This window comes from Opisthocomus hoazin, chromosome 3, assembly GCF_030867145.1.
Source record: "Opisthocomus hoazin isolate bOpiHoa1 chromosome 3, bOpiHoa1.hap1, whole genome shotgun sequence".
Taxonomy (NCBI): domain Eukaryota; kingdom Metazoa; phylum Chordata; class Aves; order Opisthocomiformes; family Opisthocomidae; genus Opisthocomus; species Opisthocomus hoazin.
Genome location: NC_134416.1, coordinates 89,258,184 through 89,279,588, shown reverse-complemented (window position 1 = coordinate 89,279,588; position 21,405 = coordinate 89,258,184). Strand labels below are relative to the sequence as shown.

At 50.2% G+C, this 21,405-nt stretch overlaps 1 protein-coding gene across 6 annotated transcripts in view; it reads left to right on the top strand.

The window, feature by feature from the left end:
* Positions 1-1,070: 1,070 nt before the first annotated feature.
* The window catches only part of RREB1 (ras responsive element binding protein 1), a 127,146-nt gene continuing 106,811 nt past the window's right edge, over positions 1,071-21,405 (top strand). For 2 of the 6 annotated variants that reach the window (XM_075416970.1, XM_075416976.1), the window contains exon 1: positions 1,165-1,425. In XM_075416970.1, coding sequence (XP_075273085.1) covers positions 1,386-1,425 — 40 coding nt within the window. In that variant the 5' untranslated portion in view covers positions 1,165-1,385. Of the gene's footprint in view, positions 1,130-1,164; positions 1,426-1,935; positions 2,179-21,405 lie in introns of those variants that run through there. The other 4 variants (XM_075416975.1, XM_075416972.1, XM_075416974.1 and 1 more) reach the window with 4 other exon arrangements.

Sequence of the window (21,405 nt, the reverse complement as noted above, 5' to 3'; positions counted from 1 at the left end):
AGGGTTGCTCCCGACCGGGAGCAGGGCTCATGTCCTTGAGACAGGTCCTGTCTGTTCCTGACTTGGGTGCCCTCACCCAATCTTTGAAAAGAACGGTGCGAAGTGAGTTAATAACGGCACCTTCCAGCCAGAAGACTGTTGGTAAAGAGAGTTGGTTGAGGGCTTACTGCCGCCTGCCTGGAATTCAGCCTTCCTTCCTGTGTGAAGCCCTTTTCAACCAGGAGATGGGATACCGGGGAAGCCGGTACAAGCCTTTTACCTACAGGCCAGGACTCGATTTCTTTAAACAGCAGCCTGCGATTTCAGGTTCCATCTCACCAGCAACAGCATTAAAAGGCCTAGTTTTGGTAGCTTTAGAAATAGCGTCAAAAACCATTTCCTCGAAGTGTCAACTGGTTCCTCCTATGCTCGTTACAGCACTCCTTGCAAGCAGTTTGACTTTTTTTTTCCCCCCACCGAGCTTTCAGGGTGGACTATTTCCAGATACTTCATTTTTATGTACGGTTATTATTTGTCACGCAACTCTGAACAGGCGCTGGCTTTGAAGCGAAATCCCCGCGGCTCTGAACAGAAGGACTCCTCTCCATCACTTGTTGCGCCTTCGATGCCTTCCAGCTTCCACCGTGGGGACCGTCACCTGCCCGTGCTCCCCCGGCAGCCGTCCCTGTCCAGACCCCGCCTTTGGTCGGGCACAGCACCCGGATACACGGCTCCCGCGCTGGTGTCCTGGCTCTCGTCAAACCCCGCATCCCTCGGGCTCGCCCTGAGGAGACCAACGGCCGCTGTACCTGCCGAGAGGAGGAGGAGGAGGATGCGGAGAGCCTCCAGCGGGCCGCGCAGAGCCGCGGTGAGCTCCCAACGCCGGCAGCACCGCACCTCTCCGGCCGCCGGGGCAGACGCTCGGCCGCAGCCCGGCAGAGCCCCGCGGGCGGAGCGGGAGGGAGGGCGCCGCTGGCACCTGGCCGCCCGGGGCACCCCGCTGCTGCGCTGTGAGGGGGAGCGGTGCGTGGAAGTTTCGCCAGCTGCTCCCCCCCCGCGGCGGGGGCAGATAGAGATGCTGCGCGCAACAGGCGGCCGCGCGTCCCCGGCAGAGGAGCCGGGGCGACACGTGATGTGTCTCCTTATCAGGGTGCGCGGGGCAGCGCGGGGGCGGGCCGGGGGCGGGGGCGCCCGCGGAGCGCGGCGGGGTCCCTAACCGTGCCCATCGCTCCCCTCCCGGGAAGCGCGGGGGGACGGGAAGTTAGCGCCGAGTTGATGAACTTTGCACATCCACAGAAACGCCATTTTGATTCCTTTTTCCGGAACGAGTTTGCGGCTCCCTCCCGTGCGCGCTCCCCCCCCTGCCCCCCCCCAGGCGCGCCCCCGCGGCGGCCCATCCTCCCGGCATGTCGCGGCGCAAGCAGCCCAGCCCCAGCAAAGTCCGGCGTAAGTACCGCGGGGACGCGCGCCCGCACAAAGGGCACCAGCGCGCCCGAACTCCGCGGGGGTCTTTGGGGGCTGTTTCCCCACCCTTTTCTTAAGAAGGGGGGGAGAGAGAAAGAAAGAGGAGGAAAAATAAACTTCGGGGGGGGGGGGGGCAGGCGCGGAGGCTGCGACGTGTCGGTCGGCCGGGAGAGCTCTTTAAAAATCGAAACGCTTGTTTGGGGGGGCAAGTTTCCTTTAGAAGAAAAAAAAAAAAGTGGAGGAAAAAAAGTTTGGCTGGCAGCGGTGGAGATGATGATGAGTTCGTGCAGCCTCCCTCTTCCCTTCCCCCGCTCCTCCCTCTCCTCTCCTCCCTCCGCGGCTCCTGGCTTTTTTTTTTTTTTCTTTTCCCTTTCCCCCTTCCCTGTTGCAGACTTTCTACCAACCAGCGGCACCGGCCGCGGCGTTTTGCCTTCAGGACCTGATGCTCATCCATATTAAACCGTCTGAGCTCAGGAATCCGGCCAGATCATCCCCCCCCCTCTCCTGCTGCAAAGTTTATTTTTAACCAGCCGCCGCCACAATTTGGATGGGGCTGCGGGGAAGCAACATCTTCTAGCCGGGCTCGCCCCCGGCCGCTTTGCTTTTTAACTTTTCCTTCGGACTTGTTTTCCTGCGGCCCGGCGACGGCGGCCCCTGTCCGCTTCCCCCGGACGGGCGGGCGGGCCGCACCGGAGCCGGGGAGCCGGGATGGATGGAGGCTCCCCTTCCCCGCAGGTACAAGCCGCCCTGAGCCGCGCATCTCTCTCCTGACTGCCCGCGGCACCCACGCACTTCTCCCCTCTCCTCCTCTCTCCCCCTCCTCTTAATTTTACTTTACTTTTTCCCCCTTTCCTCCTCTTTCTCCCCCCCCCCTTCCCCCCCCCCCCCCCGTAGGGACGTGCGTGTCCTTTCCCCTCCCGGCCTGCGCGGCGGCGGGGGGGGGGGGGGGGGGAGGCCCAGGGACGAAGCGGGGGGGTGCGCTGCCCCCCGCGGGTCCCCCCCGTCCCGCTGCCTTTGTGCGGGGCCGGGGACACATCCCGGCGCGGCGGGCAGGGACGCCCGGGCGGCCTCACCGCTACAGGAAGGAGCCGGGCAGCATCCGAGGCGCGGGGGGGCTGTCCGGCCCGGGCTGCCCTCACCCGCTTCACCCCCCGTTTGGGCGGGGGAGGGGGGGTGGCGGGCGAGACGTCCCCCGCGGCGGCGGTGTTTTGGGGTGCAAAGTTTCTGGTGCCCGGTGCGGACGGGAGCCAGCCGCGACCCGTCTCTCAGGCGACTGCGCTCCCCATCGCCGTTGCTACGGGCCGGGACCCCCCCGGCGGCTCCGCGGGGGCCGCCCTGAGGATGCGGGGCAGATCCTCCCGCCCGGTCAATAACGCACGGGGACGAGGGGGCGGCTCTTCTCCCCCCCCTCCTCCCCCATCGATCCATCCGCCGGCGGGGCCGGGCCGGGCCGCGGGGAGCGCGGCGGGCCGAGATGCTGCAACTTTCTTTTTTTCGTTTTTTTTTTTCTCCTCCAGCAGAGGAGGGAGGGCGGTGGACTGAACTTTGTCATGTCGCAGATAAGTTTCCTCTGCCTTCTTCTCCCTGCACTTCTCACCCCCACCCCCTCCGCCCCGCTTTTTTTTTCTTTTTTTCCTTTTTCTTTTCCTTTTTTCTTTCCGTTTTCCCCGTTTCACCTCTCGGCTGCTAGGCGTCCTGGCCTGGTCCCGCGGGCGGAGGAGAGTACTGCTCCTGGCCCCGCACGCCGCCCCCGGCCCCGCCGCCCTCCCGCGGCCGCGCCCCGCGGTCCCGCCGCAGCCGGTGCTCCGGTCCCCCCCGCCCGGGAGCCGCCGAACCGATTCCTGCAGGGACCGGGCCGCGGGGAAACACCACCGCCCGGTTTTAATCACGACTCCCTCTGCCGCCTGTCGTCTGATGCGGGTAGGGTGATGCGTGGCCGTCTGTTCCAGACGGGGTCGGCGGGGTTTGGGGCGGGGGGCCGGGAGAGGCATCAAGTGCAGCTGATGGTTCTCGCCGTCCTGCCATCCCGCCCCGCGCCTTGGAAAAAGCCAAAAACTGTGCTGGTTAGCAGCGGGAGCAGTCGCTGGAGAACGCCACCTTGTCACGGCCGCAGCGCGCGACGGGCACCTGGTATGGTGGCTGAAGGGTTTTCGTTGAGGTCCACCGTTCTGACACAAGCGCCAAGTTTTGTTACCACAGTTCCTGTTTTCCACAGGGTCAGTGTGCGTGAAAGGGATGCAGTGACTCAGGGTCAGGCCAGCGGTATTTGTTGTAGGTTTTAATTTTCCCTTTGAAGACTGAAGGGTATATAGTCTGTTCTTGGTGTGCCTGCATAATGCCAATTAGCCTTCACGGGAGTCAGGTACGTCCAGGGAAGAAGAGGCCCTTTTGTTTGTTAGAAGCCTAGAAGCAGCAGGAATCCATCATCCAGTCAAGCAGAGGACCTGGGCTTTCTCCCTCACCTGCTGTCAGGGACACGTCCGCCCTCCGCCTCTGCTGTAGGGCAGCTGTGCCTGGCCTGGCATGGCCTCCTCTGCCCCCTCGCCTTCCTCCTCCCGGCAGCCGTGTTCGAAGCTGAACTCGCATGGTGTCGTTGGAAAAACACCATCCTTTAAGTACCATCGAGTAAACTTCTGCTCTGATTTCACAGGGAGCTTCTAGTTGTCAAATTGTTGTTTGTCCATTGGTAGCGACCATTTATGTAGCCACTCATGCATTTCTTCTAGTAACTAATGACCCAAAGGATATAGGTATGTATTTTTGGCTTGGTATTAAGACAGAATATAACAGGGTGTTTGCTGACTGTTTTCCTGGGGTCTTTTATTTGTTGGTTGGTTGTTTTTTTTTCACCCTGGCCTGGGTGTTTGAAGCTTTGCTTGCTTGCAGATTTCAGGGTAGTGAAACATCGCATTCTAACTCAGCTTCCCCAGGTTGTATGCCCATTCTTAACCCTTTACAACATTCCCTGACCCTCTGCCCAAGTGGGTTTTATTTTTGTTTTGAGGGTCAGGAGGTTCTTGAAGTTTTCAAACCTGGGAAAGCTGAATGTCTTCATTATCTATTAGTAATATCTATAATCTCCCATGGTACCAAAGGCAAGTGCAGTGTTTCTCAAGGCATACAGACACTGACTTCTGGAGTGCTTTTCTCGATCCTTAAGGATTTTGTCACTTTGCCTAAGTTGAAGTCACACTGCCGTCGTAACGGGAGCTTGACTTTAGCTTGTGAACGTTTCTTCTTAAGCAGAAATAGCTTGGATTGCTCTCAGCTGTATTTCTTACTTAAGTAAAAACTGTTCATGTACTTACACTGTATAGATTAAAAACATAGATAAATCCCTTTGGTTATGTTCATTATCCCTTGTAAAAGTAGGTGGTGCTTAGAAGGTCATAGGATAAGTGTTGCTAAGCAGCTAAACAGAAGGATGCTAAAATTAACCTGAGTGTTTTTGTAAGGGATTCACTTTTTAAGTTACAATAGTTTTTTTTATTGACTTAAAATATGTTTTTTGGTAGTAAAACATCTGGCAAAAAAAACTTAGATGCACGAGTAAAGCTTTGCAGGGGACTCTGTCGAGCGTTCAGGTTATCTACATACAGGAGTAGTTCCACCCTCCCCCAGTATGCCAGTGTTTTACCAGCACTGGGCCCTCAATTTGTGCCCTTTGCAGATGTCCTTCCAGAGTTATCTGTTGCTCCAGGAGCATCTAATGCATGTTGGAGAGCAGCCTGTAGGGACAGTCTTGGGAAAAAACGAAACCGCAAAGGTTCCCCAGGAACAGGCAGAAAACAAGTAAATCCTGTTAGTCTGAAATCTTTGCATGTGCAGAAAAAGCCCCTTTTAACTTTTTGATGAATGATGCCTAAGTTTGGAAATGTGTGTTTTAGGTGTACACTCTTAAAACATGTGAAATCATGTCGTTGTCTTTCAGCGCAGCAAAGGTTGTTTTAAAAATTAGTGCATTATTGGACCATGTTACTGGACCAGTTTGAGAGGGCTGCCTGGATGATGTGGTAGCTTCTTTCTTGGGAGGCAGTTGTCTGTAGAGGAGGATGGTGGTGCGGCTCTCGGCTCTCCCCCGAAGGTAGTGAGAATGCCTGTTGCTCTTTTTCTTTTACCTCCTTTCTGCATTCGAGCAAGACAGTCTGTCGTGGGATTACAGCTTTAAAATACGCTTTTTCAAGAGTGTTCTGCAGCTTGGAAGGGGGCCAGGAACTGCTTCGTGTTCTTTTGAGTACAGCTTTGGCATGGATGGAGTGCTCAGGTACCCTGCAGCTTTGCTGGGAAGCGTTTCGAAGAGCAGGTGCAAACTTTGGGAGTGAGAAGGAATTGCCTTCTGAGACCACGCAGCAGCTTGTTTCTTATTTTTGGGTGGGAGATCTGTCTGGCCAAATTGTTGTTCAGCAGTTAAAGCAGATTTTCTTTGGGGAGGCGTACAAGGAATCCTTCCTTTGTGTGTGTTTGATTTTTTTTGTTTATTTTAATTTTTTTTTCTCATATCCTACACAAACCAGCAACTACGGGGGCTGTGCCTCCTTCCCCCCCCCCCCCCCCCCATTTAAAAGCATCTTTATAGGTGATGACTTCCAAGGCAGGACTTGGGTATGTCTGGAAAGGCTGCTCTCTGGCGATACACTGAAACGTTAGCTATTTGTGTGGAGCCAGGAAGGGCTTGAAAGTTGCAGAGCTTTGCCAGGCCAGGTTTGGTTATCAGCGTTTGATTACAAATGAAAATAGGTGAGGCTGGCTGAGGTGGGAAGTGCTGGCTCTGTTCTGGGGTACTTCTGAACAGGAATTTCAGGAGCATTGACTCTTTGTTCTTCTTGGGTGCACGAAATCTGATGATGGCTTATCTTTGATGTCTGCCAGTCATGATGTTTTTCCCACCTGAAGGTGTTCCCTCCACCCCACCCTGCCCCTCTGTTTTGAATAGCAACATTTGAGGGCCAGTGACTTGGAATTCTGAGTGCTGGCTTCCGAGGCAGTAACACCAGAGCATCTCACCCTACTTCCCCCAGCATTTTACTCAGAGCAGGGTGGCAAAACTTACGTGGAGCTCGGGCTAATGCTGTGTGATGAAATATTAAAAGGACAGATAATTGCCAGCTGGGGCATATGCTGTGGACTCCCATTGGATGGCTTGTTTGTGTTGTGCTGGAAAAGGGTCAGGAACAAGGGAAAGGGCCTGGACAGAAGGGAGAAGAGTCAGTGGGATACTCGGCTCGTGGCTGTGCCAATGTTAAACCTGTTAGAGTGGCCTCCTGGAGTCCGAAAGGAATTGTCCTGATCTCACTGAGCAGCGGCTGAACCCGCGCTTCGTGGAGAAACAACACAGGCCTTCTGCTGGATCCTGCGGCCTTTTTTTTTTTTTTCTTTTTTTTTTAATAGTGGCATTTCAGCTTTCAGGTTGGCCAGCCCAGCAATCAATAAAGGTGGTTACCTTTGAATAGGTGCTTTACACAAAAGAAGTAGTTGATGGGTGGAGACTGTTTATTCAGAGTGATTCAACTAAGTAAGGCGAAGAGAATCTGAATACCTCTTTAAAGATGCAGAGAAAGGCAGCTGTTTTAACAACAGGATTCACCTGCAGAGTCCCAGCTGTCTGCAGAGGTGCTACAGCCAGGGAGAAGAAAAGCTGTCAAAATCCCCCACGGGTGTTGTTAGGCTCCTGAACTAAAATAGGTATTCCAGGGGCCATTAGAGAGGGAGGCCCTTCAGGCCTGGATCACCTCCCCTGTCTCCTTTGCCCATCTTCCAGTCCAAGCATGTGGAATGCAACTCTCCAATTCCACTGTTTTCCTGCACCTAACCTTCCCGAGCAAAAATGTTGTGTGTTTCATCTTAATTAATTACTGACTTATGTCAGGATTTCGAAAGATCCTTTTCCTTTGGAAGAAGACATTCCCTCATCCTGGATGAGGGATGTTATTTGTGTAGAGCTCTGAAAAAGTGTGGGAGAGCTGCTTGCACACGGTGGCCAGGTGACTTCCCAGTGTAAGTTCTGTCAGCTTTGAAAAACTGACTTTTGAGTCACTTTGGGTAAAAAGTACGTTAGAGCATCTTAGACTTTTTCTGTGCTGATGTGCCCGAGTGACTTGCTGATTTGGTTCTAAAAGATAAATGTATTTTGTGGCTAATAGTGGAAGTACCAGCCTCTGATACGTGTAAGACTTCTCCACTTGTCATCTCCTGGTGTGGGTGTTTTAACAGGTGTTAGCATGTGCTTTCTCAAAACAGTGCAGGTGTACTCATAGGTGTTTTAGGAATGGGTGGCCTGCATCACCCATCCTGTGAAAACGCAGGGTGATCAGCCATTGACAAACCTTTATTTAGTTGATTTAGGTATGTGCTTCCTCTCTGAAGGCGAGAGAAGCAAAATGTTCACGTTGAAGCGTAGCTGGCCTTTGCTTTTATTATGTGTAATTAGCTGGCTTTCACTTGCGCCCTTGTTAGTCCTGTTCCGTACGGCAGGTGATGTCAGTGTTCAGGTGTATTGGTACCTGGGAGTGCTTTGCTCAGAGCACTTGCATCACAGCAGTAAATTCCATTCCGGTGTCCGAGCCGCACTCCTTCGCACTGCTAACCTTAATGGCTCGAACAAGGAGAAGTGCTTTGGATTTTGCACCAATAAACAGCAGTACTTCCTTGTATTTCCTTTAGGGAGCAACACCACTTAATTGGACCACTCGCAGCTTTGGGTAGGGGAAAGAGCCTGGTTTAGGTTCCTCTTTTTGTTACACAAAATGCATTTTCTTCGTTAAATTAAGTTCATTATGTCTCATTCTTCTTGATGTTTTGAGAATGTGAGAAAGAGCCAGGACACGAATACCTGTGTGCTGTTTGTCATTCATGTGTGCATTTTTTTCTGATGTTCATGCAGTTGTCTGTGTGGGGAGGACACCAGGTGGCTGTGGCGTCTGGTGGCCTGTGCTTGCCTGCCTCATGCCTTCCTCGTCCCCAAAAGTCTTAAGGAATCCTGAATTGGTGTTCACGTGGATAACTTGGAGCACACAGCTCACACATTTTGCTATCTGTAGATGATGCTATAGATGACTGGTATCTATATCCTTATGCTGTTGGATGGAAGGAAGGAAAGCTGCAGGAGAACGCTTGCTTTCTAAGTGAGACCCTGAAGGTCCAGGAGGTGGAAGTGTGTCCCATAGAAGCCAGTTGTGGAAGAGGTGTGGCTGGGTTACTAAGGGCTTCTATTTGTGAGGTTTGACTGTTATTTTCCAGGGGAAGAAGTATGAGTACAATGACAAGTGCTTCTCTACAGAGATGTAACTTAGGTCTTGTATTTGGTTTATTTGGAGGGTATATTTCTTTTGGGCTGTTCTTCTAACAGCTGCAGATATCATCTGTTCTTCTTATCAGATGGTCCAGCCAGGTGTTGCTTAGTACATCTTACTACATTTCCAAGTTAGGTTCAAAACTATGGTACTTGGCAACTTCTGGAACAAGTCTTGGAGCAACTTCCAGCCTTTACAGCAGATAGGTGGCTTTTCTGCTTAGTGAGATCTCCTGGTCGTCTTTGAACTGTCAGGAGCCTGAGTGTCCATGCTGCAAAAGGACAAAGAAAGCTGTACCACAGTGCCCCTCTTTCCCTGGTGTAAACTCAGTTTATTGTTGGAAACTGCGTTTCTTTAAATAGTGAGGAATTTATTTTTGTATCAGTGCTGCCTATGCTTTGTGGGAGAAATCTTCTCCATCCTCTGTCTCCATTCCACCTTTTTGGGAAATGGCAGCATCTTTTTGCTGAGCCTGAAGTGGCCACTATGTTTGACCTAACCAGAGGGTGAATTTCTAGGGCTCCTGCTTTGGCAGGAGGGTTGGACTAGATGACCCACAGAGGTCCCTTCCAACCCCTACTATTCTGTGATTCTGGGTGGGTGAAATGATCTGTACCTCGGGGTGGATGCCGGTTACCTTGGGAGGAAACCGTGCAGATTATGAACTCTGCAGGAAGGAACTGGTGGATTCTGTAAACTCTGCAGCCCCGCTAGCTGCAGTTCACGCAGTTCCTAATCTCTGCTTGCAAAACTTTTGGAACTTGTAAGCTCTTTAAGTCTAGTGACTGGGAATATTCCAAGGTTTGCTTTTCCCTCGAGAAAGAAAAAAAGGTAGAACTAAATGGTAAGGTTACTCATTGTAAATGGTGAAAAGTCAACACACAAAAGTTAAGGTGTTACAGAACAGTTAAGTGCGCAGAGCTGAACACAGATCGTGCACCATTATGGTTGCTGTGATTTGTTTAATAAATCAATAGATGCATAAATAGTGTGCAGAAGTGGAAAACATGGCTTCATTCGAATCAACAGCAAAGTTCTTTCAGGGTTCACTGGACTAAGATTTTATATGCAGTATATACAGCTGAAAGCTCTTGAGCATTCATAGCATGAAAGACGCCAGGAAACTTTAACAAACCGAAAGACTAATAGTGTCTTTGTATTTTTCTGGTGCTTGAAATTCCTACAGATGTAGGTACAAAGTCAGTGCATGTGTTTTAGGAGCTTGTTTGATAAACAGCAAACTGAATTTGCAATATAATAGCCTATTTTTACTAAACTCTCTTCCATTCTGGTTTTGGGTGTCGCTGAAACAGTGTGGCCATTGCTACATCCGTTTTCTAAATCCTAGAGGCTGTACTTTAGCTTTCTTGAGTATATTCGCTCCGGTGAGTGGAAGGAGGACTTTTCCTTCCCAGACCTGTCCTTCCCTGCGGTGCAAAGGGAATGTAGAGGATTCTCCTCGAGGATGGATCCGGGGCAGAGATGGCCCCTGCATGTTTGGGGCCAGAGTTTTTATTTACACCATTGCGTAACTCAGTCTCTGTAGGAGAAGATGTGGGTTAGGAGATTTGCAACGGCACAGACTTGCATGTGGCCGTGGTCTGCCTGGTAGCCGACTTGTGCTGGTATTGCACAGTAGATGTACTGATGCCTCCAGTATTGGGTGACCCTGTGCAGAAGGATCTGCTGTAGCTTGACTTTCAACCTCGTGCATTGGCAGCCTCTCTCGTGCCTGCACTGCTCGAATTGTCTGGCTTGCAGTAAATGTTTCCATTTGTGTGCTCACTGTCTCTTCAGAGTGATTGCTGAAAGTATTTCGGCCAAAAATAATTTATGCTGGGCAAGAAGATGCCAGTAGCATGTGCAAGTTGCACGCTGTAGTTACTGTCCCAGCTAGTGATTCAAACAGAGCTGCACAACCCAGTAGCCCAGATGTGGAGTTAGAAAGTCCAGACTGCTGATTTAAAAATTTCCACTATTTCTGAGATGCCTAATCCAAAGACGCAAGAAATGAGCTGATGGTGGTCTTTGTTTCATTCCCAATATAGAGGTGCCAAGTGTTGTGCTTTGATTTCCTACACTGTAAACTCTTTGGGGCAGGGATCAGCATTCAATTACTGAGTTTTGCAAAGCCGCCTAACACACTATGGAACTGACCTGCTCGGCACTACCTCAGTATAAATGTTTAATTATAACTATCTGCTTACCCCACAGTGGAGCCTTTCCAGATATCAAGGTTGAGGCATGCTGGGAACTTGCAGTGCTGCTGCTGAGGTGTCTGTGTATAAACGGAGAGCTTTGGTTGCAGGGCGGAATTTGGGCAGCTCTTGTAAAGGCCTAGTTTGCACATGAGGGACAAAGATTCTTTTTTTTTTTCCCTAGGCAGTGTAGGTGCAAGTATATACACGTGTTCAGGGGTCGGCATCTGGTTGTTTGGTTTAGAAGCAAATGCACTCTTAGCTTTAGTACGTGTTCTAAAGCACCACAGTCAGACCACGTCCTTCTCAGTCCCTTTTGCTTTAGGTCTGTGGGTAAAAGTTACAGACGTCAAGGTTCTGAAATTGAGAAACTCGAAGAAGAAACTGGGAATAGAAAGATGTCACCCCCTCAATACATCACCTTCCCGAGACTGAAATGAAGTGCAATTTTGGGCTCTTGCCGTTCACAAATCAATGTAATTCTCTTGCTTTGAGTGACTTGCGTTGTGGCTTTAAACTGAATTCTTAAATCATCCCAACAGTGATGTATGTATCATTTGTTATGTTTATACAACATGAAAGCATATGGAGTAATGGAAACACCTAGAAATTAGACCTCCAGAGAAGACTCTCATTTTAATCAAGTTACTTACTTGGGTTAAACCAACCCAAATTTAAAACATGTGGGCTCATGTACTGAACTAGTTGCGTTTTTAGCACTCCAGGGGTCCGTCTGGGAGTTTATCGGTGTGTTGTCTTAGTCTGTTCCAGCCAGCTTTGTAGGAGCAGTTTGGTGTTACTAAGGTTGGAATAAGCTGATGTCAGATTTTTGTCCACAGCGCATAGTAAGTAGAGGTCAAACACTTGTACAGTCGGTGATACTATGACTTGTTAAGAATGTACGCAGCAGGTCGCTTTTCAAAACATCTTTTGAAAAGCAGCCTGCGAGAGCAGTGCCACGTAGAAGAGACGTGCATCTTCCTCTGGCATCAGCAAATGGATGCATCCTATCACATTGGACTGCTGAGCATGTTTAGTCATGTTACTGTAATAAGCTCTGGGAACAGGAATGGGTTCTGCCCTGCTGCGCTTTGGAAAGATTTGAATGAATTTGACTGGTTTATTCCAGGGAAACTCCTGTTTGTGTCTGCTGCTTTTGTGCTGGGTACAGAGAAGGAAGGAGTCAAGTTTGTTTCTTGGCCGAAGGGGGGTTGCTTTGCAGTTTAGGATTGCTAACATTACCATACTTAAATGATCATTCATTAGAAGAGGTAAAATGAAAAAAAATCCTAAGTGACTCCTAGAATCCTCAGTGTTTCTGGCACTGATAGTACGCGGATCTCCTTGGTTTTGAGACTCCTCTTTGCCCAGATAAACTGAGCTTAGGGACCCTTCTCTTGATTCCAGATGTAGTCTTCAGGCATCCCTATCTCTGCTGCCCTGGTGGATCATCCTACAACATACGCAGACGTACATTTTAAATGTGCTTTAGTGGGGATAGTCATCTTTAGCCTTTTCTTTTTGTCTTAACACAGCTTAGCCTGATGGCTGTCAGGGTATTTTTTAAATTTGCTGGGGGGGGAGTGTGTACTGGAGGCAAGTCTAGATCGCGCCAAGCACTGGCCCTGCAGACACTTTAAACACAGATATAATTCTGCTTAAGCAGGTTGTTCCATTTCAGTCAAAATACTGCCATGGGTGAAGTTAGGGGAAGTGTTTCAGGACTGGGGCCTGCGTTTAACTTTCAGAAAAAGTATTCCTGACAGAAGCCAGGATCTTTAACCCGTGTGAGATGCAGCTCCAAACTTGTCACTGACTTCAGTTCCTGACCTCCTTGAGAAGGTACTGCTCAGCCCGAGGAAGCGTTGCAGGTCTCACGGTGTGAGAAGAGCTGGCTTTGAAGAGGGGCGGCAAGAAACGCGGCCGCAAACCCAAGCTCCTTCGATACGCAGTGTCTGCAAGAGTTAAACGAAAGCCCTCCAGCCGCTCATGTGCTTGCTGTGTGTGCATACTTTTCTAATCTTGACATGGGGTCTGAGCTGCAGGCTCCCGGGGCGTACGTGAAGTTGGCTTGGCTGTCACCTTTCCACTCCCAGCATCTGGCTGTGGCTGGGCCCCGGGACGCTCCCCGCCACTGGGATTGCTGGCTGCCGAGAACCTGACGGGCCCAAAAAGGGCAGGCAGGGTGCTGCGGCAGACCCTCTCCCGCATCTGGAAGGCGTCCTGCCCCCACTGTGCGCGCCCGGGTTGGCCTGGGCGAGCGTTCCGCTGCTCTGCGGTCACCGTTTGGCTGCCTCTGAGGACGGGCCTGCGCTGAAACAGGGGGACGGCTGTGCAGAGCGGGGCGTTGGGAGGACGGAGTACACGTCCTTCTTCTCCGGGTGACAAAGTCCTAAGGGCAGCTTGGGCCTTGGCTGCCCAGGAAGAACTGCAGTCCCTTGAACCCGCAGCACTCTGTCAGCGATCGCCGGGTGTTTCTGACCAGGGGCTGGAAATGAAAGCTGCCACCTTTTTTTTTATTCCTTTCCTTTCGCTTGAGTTTGCTTGGAAAGGTTGCCAGTGGCCACCTCACCCCAACCTGCAGATGTGTGGGTGGTGGTGGTGGGGGTGGCTAGCGGGAGGGAACATCACCGAAAAGGCAGAGGGACTTGGCTCCTGGCCACGCACAGGAGCAGGAGCAGCTGCCAGGATGGCCCCCGGAGCCTCACTGGTGTCGGCGCAGCCGGCGTGGGGGGCCGTGGGGCTGGGGGCAGGTTTTGGGGGTCAGCAGTGCGTAAAATAACCTCCGTTAATGGGGAATGTCCCCCTTCCCCCCTTCAAAATAGAGCTCTGCTTTCTGTAGGAATGGGAAAGTTTTGGATCACAGAATCACAGGATGGTCGGGTTGGAAGGGACCTCTGTGGGTCATCCAGTCCAATCCCCTTGCCGAAGCAGGGTCACCCAGAGCAGGCTGCACTGGACCACGTCCAGGCGGGTCTTGAATATCTCCAGAGAATGAGACTCCACAAACCCTCTTGGCAGCCTCTTCCAGTGCTCCGTCAACCTCAGAGTGAAGAAGTTCTTCCTCAAGTGATGAGTGAGCAAGAGCGATGAGAAACGCGTAGAAGTAGAGCAAGTTACCGAAAGTGAGGAGCAGAAAGAGTATGTGCTGTAAAATCTGCCTGTGTTTGCGGTGTCGTTCGCTTGGGTTTTTTTTCATTTTGAGAGGAGTGTGGCTAGGAACAGCTTGGTGCTGTTGGATAAACCTGTCGGTGCCGTTCCCTCCTCCCTGCCCTGCTTTGTCTCTGAGAACCTGTCACACTGTGACAGATTGTACTGCCAAACATCGCGCTGTGTTTCAGACGTGTCTGGCTTGCCTGGGGATGCCGTGTGAAATGCAGCAGGATGTGGCATCCTGCGGGGAGCAGGTCGTGTGTGCTCAGCCTGCCACGCCGGCTGCAGCAGAGGAAGGGAATGCACGTCAGAAGAACACAGTTGTTTGCAGTTCCTTTCCACTCCCCTGTGCTGTTCCGGAGAGAGGGCACTTTGCGTGACCCACCAGGTTCACTGAAGCTGTCTTTCCTTGTGTGTTGGTACCAAGGGTCCTTGATGGCGAGAGCCTCTGCTTGGTGGAAGGTGGTGGGGCTATCTGTCTGACCTCTGTGGCATGGGGTGCAAAATTAACCCTGTCACAGGTACTGAACTGAACGGACGCGAGTTCCTCTTGGGCCTGAGATGAATTCTTCCAATTTAAAGCTAATACAGAAGTTTCCAAAAGTTGCGAGAGACTCTGATGTGTAGCTGGAAGTGCTGAGGGAAGAGGATACCAGCTTTTCCAGAACGGTGCAGCTCAATCACAGGGTGAGGTTGGACTGGACATGAAACTGGATTCCAGGGTGACGTGGTGATTGCAGCCTCCACCGGCTTTGCTTCTTCCCACAGCTGGGGAGTTGATTTTCCTGGTAGGCCTGTGCCAGCATACTCCTGCTGCTAGTCTTGTGGCGTTACCCCAACACAGAAGTCGTGCTTGAATTGCTTGCAAGTGGTATGCAGTGCCCAAATCTAGGCGACAGGGGTAAGCCAGCCTATCTGCGCTTGTGGCAAAGCTGAATTTGCAAAATGCTGTCTCCATTAAGGCCAATGTAATAATAAGTTGCAGAGATTGCGTCTTGAAACGCAAACAGTGTAACACAGGCATCTGGAGAGGAGGGCGGTGTGCTCTTTCATAAGGCTCTTGCTTTTTGTTAATCCGACTCATGAAGAAAACCTAAGTTAACATTTCCTGTATCATTCCAGAATTCTTGTAGTACTAGCAAAAATGACACAGGGCCACAGCAGTTGTATGGGACCAAGTAAGCATCTACTCACGTTCTTTTCAATTGGGACAGCGGCATGAAGAATTTATTTACTGAAGGTCACAGAGGGAGACAGTAACAGAGACAGAAAAAGAACCCAAATGCCCTAAATCCAGTCCTGTGTCTTCACCATTAGATCATGCTTCCTGTCTAGGCGGATGAATCCACATAAAAACCTCGGTTCACAAGCAGACGACATTCAAGTACTACCATCTTTGTAAAATACGACTAGGGCTAATATATTTGCGCTGACTTTCATCTTGAGTGCCTGGTGGAACACCTGTAAGTATTTACATTTTAACATGAGCTTTTGTGCTGGTGAAAGCAGACAGTTTGACAGCAATGACCTCTCACACAAAAGCCTGAATAAGTGATGAACTTCCAGCAAATCCATGACCTGAACTCTGCTGGGTGCATATTGATGGCAACAAGTTAATATGGCCTGTGGCAGTACCAACAAGAGGCCTAGCTCTGCCCTGGGCTCCTCTGCTGGAGGTGGTCTGCAGCTCTGACCACCGTCCCTGTCCAAAGGCCTGGAAGTAAGCATGCCTGTACGCACGGCGTGGGTGAAGGCCTCAGGCTAATGATTGTTGCAGAAGGGACTTCAGTTTTTCTGGAGGTTTCTCATCCTGCTGCTCTGCTCTGACCCTGGGTGAAGGGCTTGGTTTGTGTTGCAGAGAAGGCGGAAGTGTGGACGTGTCTCTTCCCTCCCAAGTGGTGCGCTTCAGAGTTCGCTGTGCTTGAATTGAATTGAGTGGTAGTTAAAACTTCAATTATGGGCAGCTCTGGAATTGGACATGTCTCTGCTGCAAGCGTGGTAACTTCTGGCTGTCAGACAGGGAAGACAGCTGTGGTGCGGTAACCTCTGAAATCACCCTGACCTGAATCACGCTGAAGTCACGGCTCCGGCGACGTTTCCTTGGGACTGCCCTGTCCCGCAGTGAGCAGTTCCTGGTACCTGCTGCTCCGGTGAGACTTGGGTTCAGAGTGGGGAATGCCTCTTCAAGCTGACAGAAGTGCCTCTGGGTCTGTGGCAGGAGGTTTTTGAGTCCTATGGATTAAGTCATACTGCATTTTTTCGCCTGCAAAACTGGAAACTAGAGGGAGTCCTGCTTGTGTCTAATACCAGGTCAGACCGAAAGCCCATCTAGCCCGAGATGCTGATCGATGTGGATATATCAAAACAGAATACGGCAAAAGGACACCTATTATTGCTGAGCCACTCTCCATCATCTTTGAGAGGTCGTGGAGGACAGGAGAGGTGCCTGAGGACTGGAGAAAGGCCAATGTCACTCCAATCTTCAAAAAGGACAAGAAGGAGGACCCAGGAAACTTCAGGCGGGTCAGCCTCACCTCCATCCCGGGAAAGGTGATGGAGCAGCTTATCCTGGAGGTCATCAACAAGCAAGTGGAAGAAAAGAAGGTTATCAGGAGTAGTCAGCATGGATTCACCAAGGGGAAATCATGCCTGACCAATCTGATAGCTTTCTACGATGACATGACTGCCTAGGTAGATGAGGGGAGAGCCGTGATGGCATGACTGGCTGGGTAGATGAGGGGAGAGCCGTGGATGTTGTCTACCTAGAGTTCAGCAAGGCTTTTGACACAGTCTCCCATGATATCCTCCTGGGGGAGCTCAGGAAGTGTGGGCTGGATGAGTGGTCAGTGAGGTGGATAGAGAACTGGCTGAATGGCAGAACTCAGAGGGTTGTCCTCAGCGGCGCTGAGTCTAGTTGGAGGCTGGTAACTAGTGGTGTCCCCCAGGGGTCAGTACTGGGCCCAGTCTTGTTTAACTTCTTCATCAGCGACCTGGATGAAGAGTTAGAATGTACCATCAGCAAGTTTGCTGATGACACCAAACTGGGAGGTGTGGTAGACACACCAGCAGGCTGTGCTGCCATTCAGCGTGACCTGTACAGGCTGGAAAGTTGGGCAGAGAGGAACCTGATGAGGTTCAACAAAGGCAAATGCAGGGTCCTGCACCTGGGGAGGAACAACCCCATGCACCAGTACAGGCTTGGGGCGGACCTGCTGGAGTGCAGCTCTGTGGAGAGGGACCTGGGTGTCCTAGTGGATGACAGGTTGACCATGAGCCAGCAGTGTGCCCTGGCTGCCAAGAAGGCCAATGGCATCCTGGGGTGCATTAGGAAGAGTGTGGTCAGTAGGTCAAGGGAGGTTCTCCTCCCCCTCTACACTGCCCTGGTGAGGCCTCATCTGGAGTACTGTGTCCAGTTCTGGGCTCCCCAGTTCAAGAAAGATGGAAGAGCTGCTGGAGAGAGTCCAGCGGAGGGCTACGAGGATGATGAGGGGACTGGAACATCTCTCCTATGAGGAGAGGCTGAGGGAGCTGGGCTTGTTCAGCCTGAAGAAGAGAAGGCTGAGAGGGGACCTTATAAATGCCTACAAATATCTGAAGGGTGGATGTCAGGAGGATGGGGCCAAGCTCTTTTCAGTGGTGCCCAGTGACAGGACAAGGGGCAATGGGCACAAACTGAAGCACAGGAAGTTCCGTCTGAACATGAGGAAGAACTTCTTCCCTCTGAGGGTGACGGAGCCCTGGAACAGGCTGCCCAGGGAGGTTGTGGAGTCTCCTTCTCTGGAGATATTCAAGACCCTCCTGGACAAGGTCCTCTGCGGCCTGCTGTAGGTGACCCTGCTTCGGCAGGAGGGTTGGACTAGATGACCCACAGAGGTCCCTTCCAACCCCTAACATTCTGTGATTCTGTGATTAATGATGCTTTCCTAGTATAGCCTACTAGCGATGTGCAGCTTCTGGAATCTCTTGAGCCAAAGGTTTTTTATATAGGTTCAATATTTAGGTTCAACAGTCCTTTTTCTTGAGCTTGTCCAGCCGCTTTTTGAAACTGTACAGACACTCGGCATGTTGTGATGGTGAATTTTGCACTTCTAATTACATGCTTTGTTGGAGGGGAGGTGAAAAAACAACCTCCTAAACCTGCCGTTTGATACTTCCACTTGATACCATTTAGGACTTATACTGTGGGAAGCAGCGAGTCATCATTCACTACTGACTCTCTCCATGCCTTTCAGGATTTTGTGGAGCTCTGCTGTATCACCTCTGTGGCCTTCCTCCCAGGCTGGAGTCCCGATCTGAGTACTGGTTATTGCGCAGGAGCTGTTCCGTGCTTTTGATAGTGTTGTTCACTGAACACTTGTTAAAGCTTCAGTTTGCCTTGTTAACATCTATCACAGGCACATGCCAAAAGTACTTTATTTGCCTATATATTTATTGGTATAAGACATATACTTCGACAGGCTTAAAGATTTCCAAGTGCTGCCAGGATTCTACTCTTCAGCAGCATTTTTGGGAAACTTTCTCAGCATTGGCAGGTTACCGGCAGAAGATGCTGATTGGTGACAGGTCTGGCTCAGTTATTTATATCTGGATTGCTTGAGAACTGCTGGTTTAAATGGTGCTTTGCTCTCTGCCTTCCTTCCCAAATACACTACTGGTTTCTAAGGGCAGTGTCCCTGTATCCCTCCACTTAATATTTTCAGCCCCCTACGGATGGCAGCCCGAAGCACGCCCTGCATATTTAAAACCTTAGTGAAAGCAACTTATCCAGAGACAATGGACATTTGTCCGTGCCAGCTCTGGGGGTATTTCTTTGAGCTCCACCCAAACCAAGTGATACCACCCACAAAAAAAGTTTGTCCACTTTCTTCATCCAAATGCTAGACTGCTTGTATGGGATGATAACTGGGATTCGTCCATCTGTTTGGTCTGGGCAGGTATCAGAGGAATTGGTTTTAGCTCCTTGAAGTAAAAGGTTTATTGATGTAACTCAGTTCTGGTCCCATCTCCTTTTTTGGTAGCCTGCCAGCCCACTTGTCCACCCATAGGACTGCTCCATGTTGCTGGACTTGGAGATTTTAATTTTTACAGCCAAAAGTATTTTACTTCAGTACCAACCATACTGCTAGTATTTACTTACCTTAACTCGCTCCCAGGATGCTTTACAAATGAGTGCCTGCAGCACTACTGCAATGCAGCCGCTTCTGAAGTGGCGACTGAGAAAGGAGAGGTTTAGATCAGGTCATGCTAACCCCTTTCTTTCTCTGTGTAAAGGGCTGTGCATTCTTCGCTACTGACATAGCCTAAAAAGGAACCTTGGCTTTTAAAGCCCTACCTTAACCTGCCTACCAAATGATGCATGCTGCTTGATTTGTGTTTCGCTGATAAAAACTTTATTCCGACTTGCCAGAACTGGGAACTTAGTTGCAAGTAATATGAAGGGCGATGCTAGCAATTTCAAACCTTTTGGTAAAGCAAGCCTTTCACGGTGAGAACTCGGCTTTATCTAGGTTACTTATTCCCTTTATTAAGCCCTCTCAGGACTGATGAAATGTAGCGGTCTTAGGAGAAACAAGCCCTGCACATCGTGTAGTACTGATTTATAATGGTAATCTTTTAATGTTGCTGTGTATAAAACCATTCTAATAAGCTGTTCAGCACTTTTTGCTGTACTCTGTGGGCTCTGTGAGTTATATGATGTTTGGAAGTAGCTAGCATATCTGTTTGGAGAAATGAGGCAGGGGCTGTCCTTTTTAAACTGTCAAGTTGTGGTTGTAGTTCTGACTGTTGAATTCGGAGCTCGTCTTGTATTGCTCTGCTGCTGCTCTATATGCATGAAGTATCCTAAATGTGAATTTAGTATCCTAAAGGCCATGCGACAACCAAGGAATGGAGCCCTAGCATGGCGTATGCTTTGCAGGTGTGTCTCTGCTCTTGGGTGTTAGATCAGGAAAACCCAGAAGCTAACGTAAAGTCATTGTGTATGTGTAAGCAGTAGGACACATTTGTGTTACTTTAATTATGAGAAATTTCTTAACTGCCTTTTTTCTTAGGGTACATATCCTAAATACTGAAGGTCTTACATATCTTAGAGGTACGTCCTAAGGTGGTAGGCCAAGAAGCTGAGAAGGACTTTTTGTATTTCTCCCCCCGCCTTTCGAATGTTCATTTCATATGGCTGGATCAGTTCTCTAATCTGGCTTGCTATGCAACTGATTTAATTGTGCTGGCACGAGGAGGCAGTGGAGAAGACATGGCAGAGGAGGAGAGGGCTTCTGATTGCAGTGCAGTGCAGATAGGACAGATTTTAAAAGCCCATGCAACCATCCTTAAAAAGACCGGTGCTAAAACCATCAAAACCATCATATCTTTGTAGTGAAGCAGGGGCCAGGAGGAGAAGTGGCAGAACCAAGCAGAATGCCTTTTTGCCAGTTTATCTTTGCAGGGGCCTCAGTTCAACCTAGGACGAAACAGGAGGCATTGCTTGCTAGGATGGATCCTGGAATCCATGCAGCAGTGTGCTGGGTTGATTAATTCCTGCGCACAGAGCCTAATCCAAGCTCTGCTCCACGGGCAGGGGGTCATTAGCAGTGTCTGTTGTATCTGTTCTGCTTTATAGGAACTGCACCTGCTCTGTTGTTGGGCTTAGGATCTTTGCCGGCTTGGAGTTGCAGTGTTGAAAAAACAGCACAGCCCTTTTTTTGGGTTTGTTTTGGTTGGTTTTTTTTTTTTTTGAAGATGCTTCATTTTTAACCTATATATTCTTACCTGCATTCTGGCTTCCGGCTTCGTTGAAGGTAAGAGTGAGCGTCCACTCCATGGCTACTATAAGTTCATGGGTATCTTTGTACCCTGATGCCAGTAACTGTCCCAAAAGAGCGCCAGGCTGATGTTAATAGCGTCACTTTCCCCCACCACCCCTTTTGCCTTTCCCGCTTGCCTCTGTCTTTCAGGTACAGTGTGGTGTTTGCCTTCAAAGGTTGTGTTTCACACCACTTGTGTTTAGCGCTTTTCCCCCACCACCACTTCAAGGCAAGTATTCTTCCAGGTGTGCGACTACAAACAATGCAAAGGGAAGAAATCTCAATGGAGATCTGTGCGCAATGTTTGTTATCTCTTTGAAGCTGCCTTTTTTTAAAGAGTCTTTTGATATTTAGGTATTTCCTCCCAACTTTCCCTTTTCTGGAGTGTCTTTGCCTGGATAACTATGAGAATTCATGATGCTGTTGAATTAGTGAATTCAGAATGGTTTCCTTGATGACCTAAATATGCATTTGACATCACAGGATGAAGAGGCAGTTTGTAATCTATAGCAAAACCAGCCT